This window comes from Garra rufa, chromosome 21 (assembly GCF_049309525.1).
Source record: "Garra rufa chromosome 21, GarRuf1.0, whole genome shotgun sequence".
NCBI lineage: Eukaryota > Metazoa > Chordata > Actinopteri > Cypriniformes > Cyprinidae > Garra > Garra rufa.
The window spans coordinates 31,270,990-31,280,423 of NC_133381.1; the positions used below are offsets into that span (position 1 = coordinate 31,270,990).

General features: G+C 34.7%; 1 protein-coding gene across 1 annotated transcript in view; it reads left to right on the plus strand.

The window, feature by feature from the left end:
• Positions 1–7,521, plus strand: part of LOC141295389 (60 kDa lysophospholipase-like) — a 30,773-nt gene extending 23,252 nt beyond the window's left edge. The window contains exons 8-12 of the mRNA XM_073826596.1: positions 257–419; positions 522–582; positions 5,613–5,699; positions 7,114–7,201; positions 7,471–7,521. Coding sequence (XP_073682697.1) covers positions 257–419; positions 522–582; positions 5,613–5,699; positions 7,114–7,201; positions 7,471–7,521 — 450 coding nt within the window. The remainder of the gene's footprint in view (positions 1–256; positions 420–521; positions 583–5,612; positions 5,700–7,113; positions 7,202–7,470) is intronic.
• The last annotated feature ends 1,913 nt before the right edge of the window (positions 7,522–9,434 follow it).

The window sequence follows — 9,434 nt, forward strand, 5'->3', positions numbered from 1 at the left end:
ATTTAATATATATATATATATTATATAAAAATATATATATAAAATATAATAATCATATAATATAATGTTTTGAATTTCTTCTTTATTTCTATAGTTCTTACAACTAAATTTCTTTCTTTTACACTGAATGCATTTTTTTTTTAATTAGATTTTTTTTTTACCACACACTGCTGTTTTCAACCTTGATGATTTTGTTTTACATTGTACCAAATAGAATCAGACAAAAACGAGAGACAGGAAATGTCTTTTTTTATAGGGAACTGATTTGAATAAATCAGATTATGATGGCCACACTCCCCTTCACATTGCTGCATGTGAGGGCAATCTGAAGGTAGTGGATTATCTGCTGAGCAAAGGGTTAGCGTCTATGCCAAAGATCGCTTTGGAGATACACCCCTTCGCAATGCCATTCTCCTCAGGTAAGACCAGCCAATAAGGCAGGGTGGTGTAGCATATTTATACATTCATTCATTTCTAAATGTGCATGTTAACTAAATGTTTTATCACTGTTTTTGTCACAGCTAGCACATGGGTGTGGAGATATGTGTGTGTGGGCATGTTGTACAACAGGTCTTTTGTCATGTAACACATTTCTTCCCTTTACACAGACTGACACCACTAAGGTGCTTAAAGTAATCTTGATGTTTCAATTTTATGCAGTTACTATTTCAGTTGTCCACCTTCTTTATAGAGTCATTTGATAGCCATGCTGTTCTTTTCCAGCAGAGCATGTTTTAAACATTGCTCATAGGTCCATAATAGTGTAAAATTATTAATTTCCCCATGGTCCTTCTCTTCTCCTAGTCTTGATGATAGACAGGATAACTTTTTTGAGCAATTTTGCTGGGCAACTTTTTTTTAACAATGTTGTTTGTGCACTTTCCCATTGAGAATGGGTTGCTCAAAACGTTTCCCTATGTATAATCAGCCTTATTAGTGTTGTACCTTTGCTTTTCTTCCAATTTATAGACACATTTGTGTAGGTGTAGAAACATGAAAAATCAAAGTCCCAACACATCCAGGAAACATTTATTCACAGCATGTGGGGAAAATCACACTGTCAATTTCCCTGTTATCCAGAGATAAAGATTTTTAAGTTCACTTCCAGAACAAAAATTTAAAGATAATGTACTCACCCCCTTGTCATCCAAGATGTTCATGTCTTTCTTTCTTCAGTTGTAAAGAAATTGTGTTTTTAGAGGAAAACATTTAAGGATTTCTCTCCATATTGTGGACTTCTATGGTACCCCTGAGTTTGAACTTCCAAGAGTTTTAAGGCAGCTTCGAAGGGCTCTAAACTACAGTTAGGGTATGTCGAAAAACTCCCATCTCATTTTCTCCTCCAACTTCATATTGTCCGATATCACTGTTTTAACTTTTTTTTTGTAAAAATAAGACCCTTCTTCCTTGGCTGGGATTGTTTAGAACCCATTGAAGCTGCATTTAAACTGCATTTTGAAAGCTCAAACTCGCAGGCACTATAGAAGTCCACTATAGATATCCCTCAAAAAATGTTTTCCTCAAAAAAACAAAAAACAAAAAACAACTATTTCTTTATGAATGAAGAAAGAAAGACATGAACATCTTGGATGACAAGGGGGTAAGTAAATAACCTGTAATTTTCTGTTCTGGAAGTGAACGTTTCCTTTGAGTCAAATATCGATTGATGATTGGCTGACGCAACACGATTTTATTTTATTTTTTTCTCCAGGGCTTGCCTTTAAACACACTGCTATTACAGCCATTAAAGCACCATTCTTGTAACAAATCCATCACCTTCAACAATATAATTCAAGACAATAGGGATTTCTTTTTTGGATATATTAATTTATTCAAACATACATTCAAAAGGCAATTTATACATACCATAACTGAAATACACCACGTTTTTTTTTTTTTTTTTTTAATTTCTGAATTAAAACCTTTTTGAGTTTTTCTGCATCTCGTCAAAAGCAAAAAGACCCCATTAAGGTGAAATTCTTAAACGTAATTTTTTTTTATTAACTTTTTATCCAACAAAGGAATTACTGTAATAATTTATCATTCAAAATAATTGTACATTTTTATAATTTTATTTAAAACATAACTTTTATAACATTAATAAATACTTTCATCTTATATTTTTTAAACCATATAAAAACAAAAGATTACTTTTTAAAACTTGACATAGAAGTTAAGAGTTTAGATTTTTTTTCCCCCTTTTCTTTATTGCATTCAACTCGTACAATGCATAATTAATTTTTTGTAGTTTTGTGCAAAAAAGGTATATATAGGTTATATACCTGTTAAAAACCTGTCAGTTAACATGGACTCTGGAAATTTTTCCATAATCCATTATCCACTGTTCGTTATCCCTCATAAACACACCTGATCTGTGTCAGACATGACCCTTAGTCGATTATGAAAATATGTAGTTTTGCACGTTCCTGTTTTCTACCTGACCACAACCTCAAAGATTCTTTGTGATTCAGACTGTGTGAGTTTAAAAAAACTTCAATCAGATTAGCAGATTAGTAGCATTTCACAGATCACAGCTAAACCTGCTCTTCCTGTAAGTGTGTTTTTGTCAGCTTTCTAGCTTTTGACACTAGTCAGATGACACTACAAAATCAGAATCGTGGCATAGACTGCAATTACAACAGATCTCTCCTGAATGGATATTTAGTATTAATTTATAAGACTTTGTGCGTATGAATGCACTAATAAGAATTCTTCCAAATGACCATAATCTGTTATTTTTATTTGAACTGAACTGACGATGATATCACTGAATTCATTGATGAACTGCCTTTAACTGAAAATTGATTGTTACAATAATGCGTTACTTACACACTATTGTGCTGTTTAAATACTGTGCAGTTGCTTTGACACAATCTGTATTGTAAAAGGCGCTATATAAATAAAGGTGACTTGTTAAGCACAACATAAGACAATATCTTCCCCTTTTTTTTACTTTAATTCTCCATGGACCCCCAGCACCCTCTAAATGTCTTATTTGGTTTCTCTCAGGAACAGCAACACGTGAGAACTATGTGTTCTATATGCACTCCTAAACATTTTATTTTTATTTTACTTTTGCATTTGAAGCCAATAAAGAGCTAATTCACCCAAAAAACTGAAAATTCTGGTTGTGGTACCGGTCTGAAAAATCAACGTTTAGCTGCTAGATCTAGTCATCAGTGGAAACGCTGGGGTTATGACAGCATCTTTTCTGTTTGCTGTGCAAGTCCAGACATGTCGCCCCCTTTTAAAAACAATGACAGGTTCGGCTGACCTGGGAGCAACTATTAGTCTTGCAGTGAGTCATTGAAAGCTGATGGAAAACACTTTGCTTTAAAAGTACAGTGACAAAGTGACATTTCCCATTGGTTTTGTCTGCACGTACAAGACTTTTCTGGTGTAGACTTTTTTCGCGAACGAACACAAAATAAAACAGAAAAATCGGAAAGAAAGGAACCGAGAAAAGAAAGGTGTGTTTTCTAAACCAGCCATACCTGATTCAAGTTTCATGTGTGGCAGATACTCTGACTAGTGAAGAGAAACAGAACAAACTGGAAGGGCCACTGCCACTAGATTTGTCAGAGCTTGGCTGGGTAGGGCCAAACTGGTCTAAAGTTCTTCAAATAGATAAGGGAACAACTACACCCAGATACTATGCAAGACTGCTGCGTTGTTTCATATTAGAGTACCACTCCTAGTAGTCGTATTATTTAAGATTAGTAAAACTTTATTTAGTGCTAGTAATGCAATATTTTCATCTGCTGGACAATAAAACTGGCAACAAAATCCCATAGACTTATTTAAAGAAAACACCTAAACCATTAGACACATTGGACTTGAGGATGAGTAAGCAACCACTTATATCACCTTACACTCTTAATAATAAAGGTGCTTTAAAAGGTTCTTGTCAAAGAACCATTTAGTCAAAGAACCTGGATAATCTGAAGAACCTTCCTGCGCCACAAAGAACCTTTTGTGAAAGAGAAAGATTTTTTAGATGTTAAAGGTTCTTTATGGAACCGTTTAGACAAAAAGGTTCTTCTATGGCATCATGAAGCACCTTTATTTTTAAGAGTGTATAAACTGCCATAGGAACCTCCCTGAACACATTGGCTAGTTACATTTAATGAAAAGAGCTATAGGACTGTATTCGCTTCTGTACAACCAATGAGAGCAAGTTTCCAAGAAATCATACAAGGTCCATAAGTCATGCTCCAGTGTTCTCTTAATTGCTGACTGCACCTCTGGTCCGCACCCTTATAGTATTGAAATGATAAGGAGTAAATCTAAATTCTGTCATCATTTACTCATCCTTATGTCATTCCAAATCCAAGACTTTCGTTCATCTTCAAAACCCAAATGAAGATATTTTGAATACATTTTTTTTTATAAAATCTTATTTTGGAATCTAATTCCAAGTCTTCTGAACAGACTTTATGTGATGAACAGATACAGTTCATGCACATTTATCAGTGTTTATATGTAAATAAAAGCATGAATTAATAGGACAGTTCACTCATAAATGAAAATTCGGTCACTAATTACTCACCTGCATTTTGTTCCAAAACCATAAGACCTTCATTCATCTTCGGAACACAAATTAAAATATTTTTGATGAAATCCGAGAGCTTTCTGACCCTGCATAGACAGCAATGCAACTGACATGTTCAAGGCCCAGAAAGGACATTGTTAAAATAGTCCATGTGACACCAGTGGTACTCTGTAATTTATAAAACTACGAGAATACTTTTTGTGCTCAAAGAAAACAAAACAAATTACTTTATTTAACAATTTTTACTCTTCTGTGTCAGTCTTTGCCATGCATTCACAAGAGTACCATGACACATACATGTGGTTTAATGAAGGGACAGAAATCTCTCAGATTTCATTACAAATATCTTCATTTGTGTTTCAAAGATGACCAGAAGTCTTATAGATTTAGAAGGACTTCCGGGTGAATTAATGATAACAGAATTTTCATTTTTGGGGGAAATACGCATTCAAATGCAAATGCAGTTACCAATGATTTGTCAGGTGTCCCTCTGTGTCTAGACATTTGCCGGCCTATGTGAAATTGGCAACACTTCATTAAATATAAGTTATAAGAATCAGTTGTTAAGCTGTTAAGTTGAAGACTTTCAGCAGACCCCTAACACAAGTTTTTATTAATTTTTAATAACACATCTGTGACATTTGTGCTACAGACATGAATGAAACCACATATCATGTACTAGCTTGCTGTTGAGAGGTGTACTATGACTTTTTGATGTGGTTGGGCTCAAATTTTGCGTAATAGATAATAAAACAGAACTTCCGCAGACTTACACTTAAGGAGGAATTCAAGCCACCCAGAAAACACCCAGACCACCCTAGCAACCACATAGCAACACTAAAACCACCCTTAACACCTTAGCATCTACATAACAAATCCATGTCAACCACCCAAGTCCTAAACATTGAGGTGGTAACTTTATGTATGATTAAGTACTACTAAGTACTACTCACATTTTCTTCATGTTTTAATGAAAGTGTTTGTTAATTTTATACAGCCTTCCTTATAAATATTTTCTGTTTCATCTGTTTTTCTGTATGTCACTTTTCTCTATCTGAAGACATATGGATGTCCTGGAGGTGCTGAGAAAGTGTGGAGCTCACCTCTCCCGAGATGAATTACAGGATACTGGAACAGAGCTGTGCCGGTCTCTTTCTCTCTCACTCACACACACACACACACACACACACACACACACACACACACACACACACACACACACACACACACACACACACACACACACACACACACACACACACACACACACACACACACACACACACACACACACACCTTCTCACCCCCTTCTTCTGTAGAATTTACTCAGGTCTGACCAGTCATTCAGGGACTTTTAAACTTTTAAAATGCTCCCAAACAACATTGCATTGAGATAGATATTTTTGGAATTTGGCTCTAAACACGACAACAAGTGTCTTATGGCATATCAGACCTTTAGCTACATCAGCTAGTCTTTATACCCTGAAAAAATGGTGTAGAAATAAATTTCCCTCAAAAACTGCCACTAAATTTCACAATTTTCCACATTTAAAGTTGCTGTCTTGCTGAAATGAGGTTGAGGTCTTCTCATGAATAGATCAGTGTATTGAACACAAGCCATTACTGAATCGTCAAGAGCTTAAATATTACAGTTTTTTACAGACGCTAGGACATATTTCTCAATACTTAGGTCACTTTTGCAAAACTCTTCACACAGTTCTCCTAACCGACTTTCAGCTTGGCAAAGCAGTTCATTTCACATGCAAAATGCACTACAACTACCAAAACACTTTATTCAGGTCTCAAATAAACTCATTCTTCCAGAACACTAGCAAAGGTTGACAGCTGACAAACACACTTTGTCACCCACAAAACAATGACCTAAAAAACACTTACAACATGTAGCATTACGCAGTGTTTTCTTGTGTAAAACAAGGACACATCTCTGTTTATAATTGCAATATATCTTGTTTATAACTGCAATATATGTTACTGGAATGAATCAGACATGATGCAGCATTCGTCAATATTTTATGTTGCTTATTCATTTTTATTTTTTTTTGCACTAAGTAATTCCAAAATACAAGAATGTGTATACACACCATCCACTGATACAGATACAATAGTAATGCTATCTACTCGCATTTTTAGATTTGAAATATGTTTCAATAAAACATTGCTGTTGAATTTTGCTGTCTTATTCAGTTTTGCATTATGTTATTGCTTTGAACATAAGGTTAACAGTTTTGAAAACAGTATGTAAGCACGTGTAAAATGTCCTGAACGTAAAGATTTTTGGCAGTTGTTGTGTCTGAGTGAGAAAATAATTCATGAAATTTGAGAGATGTAGTCATTGAATGCATTTTGTGCCAAAACAATGATAACTGATCCTCAGTTTAGCCCACATAGACTTCTGTTGTGCTCACTGTGTGAAGAGTTTTGCAAAAGTGACCTAAGTATTGAGAAATGTGTCCTAGCATCTGTAAAAAACTGTAATAGTAGCGTCAGTGTTAATAATTGCTCGTATAAATTCTGCTTATGTTTCACACTCTTGCTGCAAGTGGCGACTTGGAGGGATTGAAGATTTGGAAGTTAGCTGGGGATGATATGGCCATGTCTGGGTATGATAAGAAGACACCTGCTGAAGTGGTGAGTTAATAGAGCATTGTGTGGAATAAATAACCAGCAACTATCAACTAGCACTGCAGTGTCCTGTCATTCATCAGTTTGAGTGGAGTTATACAAGGCATTTACCTGTGATGTTCCTCACTTGTAAGTCGCATTGGATAAAGTTAGTGTTTGTCAAAGTGAATTTGTCTTCTGTTTTAGCAAAGCAAATAACAAATGTGTATGTTAAGAAATGTTGAAAATGTAATGCTTCCTGTAATAATTCATAAATTGGTCTCTCTCGCCTTCAGGCGAAAGCCTTTGAGCGTAAGGAGGTTGGAGACTCCCTAAAGGCTGCTTAGGGCCAGATTCAGGTATGAAGCATTTTCAGTCACACACACACACACCCACACACATGTATTTAGACACGTGTTTTTAAACGAGAACATGTCAGACTTTTAATGTTTTATTGTATTAAACGAAACTTAGCTTATAGAAAAAGTTTCCATTACTAATGCTGAGATTACATGATGATTTAATGAGTTAGTTTACGCAAATGTGAACAAAATAAAAATCCTAACCTCTTAACTTAAATTTTGATATAACAGATTTACTTTTTTTGAGTTTTGCCAACTTATTCGGGATTACATTGTACCTAAATGAAACAAATTTGTACTTTTTGAAAAGGCACTGCCCCTTTGATTGTACAATCTCAGATAGCACATGTACTGTTAATGTCTGTTAAAGATCACTTGATTTGGAAAGCATCTGCTGTGTACAAGCATCTGACAGATTTCTGTGAGATGTCAGTTTTACATACATTCTAAATCATAAACATCTTAAAGACATCTAACAGATGTCTATTTGACATCTGAGAGTAAACGTCCTATAGATGTATTGCAGATGAGCAAACAATCTTCCAGATGTAAATGCAGATGTCAAATAGACATCTCTGTGATGTATGTGTGCTATCTGGGATAGCAGGTATAAGTTTGTAAACTCTTTGAAAACGTGTGAATTTCTACATCGATTGTTCATACAATGTCACTTGTTTTAAAATGTACTCACAAAATGTTTTCAAAAACTTGCACTGTAAAACCCATTTTTAAAATTATTTGTTTTTAGTTCCCAAAATGCTGTTGTCTTGTAAACTAACAGGCCAAACGTATAAAAACGTTCCCGTTTTTGGCTGAAAACGTTGTTGTGTAAATGACCTCTAAAGTAATAGTACAAAAACTGTACTTTTGGCCTTTTTGCACTGAATAAACCATACACCAGTCATCATTCACTGTGCAGGGTGGCAAAAGAAACTGCACATTTGAATTTAGATAGTAGACCCTCTTTTAGCAGCAAAACCAAATATTTTCTATAGCTGCTTATGACCAAATATGGACCATCCGTTTCCACGAATCGGTATCAATTTATCAATATTTCTGGGTTGCCTTGATAACACAAGGCTTAAGGTAAGGAAATGTCTTATTTTTCAATAATTTTTTATATGATGTACTTTTTTTGTTGCATCACCTAACTTAAAGTTATGAACTGCTGTCCTGATATTGATATTGAAGACTGATACTGATACTAATACTGATATTAAAGTCTTGATACACTTTGGCATTTGTCTAACATGCAGGTGGGCCTGGGCAAATATGATACATGATATTTAAACTATTTAAGTGGTAATAAAAAAAAAGTAACTTTTACTGATAGCGGTCAAAAATGATTGTACTGGAAACAAATGGGAAATTAATTTCATCTAGTGGAAATGTTTGGTACTGCGCCCAAATAAAATCTTACTAAAAACTCTTTTTTTTTTTTTTTTGTGATATTACAGTTTTTCTCAATTGCTAAAACACTATAACCAGTCTTTTGAACTAAAATTTCAAAACTATAACGCCATTTTTGAAAAAGCACACCCATTTCCCTAAACAATAAACACTATTCCCTGCTTTGACACATGAGTTATATTTGGTGAACTGTTACTGCAAAACTCTACACACAAATCCCTACATTTCTCAGTGCTTACACCATGTGGTCATTTAGAAAGCACAAGCATTCAACATTGTTCACTCAATCTGTGAAGTTTGAGCTCAATTAGCACACAATTATCCAAGTGGAAACACTAGGAGTCAAAATTTAGCACACCCAAATCAGAACCTAAAAGAAGCCAAAGTCAGCTTACAGTTTTTCTCAGTCACTTTGGTGCATTTCTCAGATCAGAAATGAAATTGTCAAAACTACTTGTTCAACATCCACATCATCTAGTCTCTTGTGC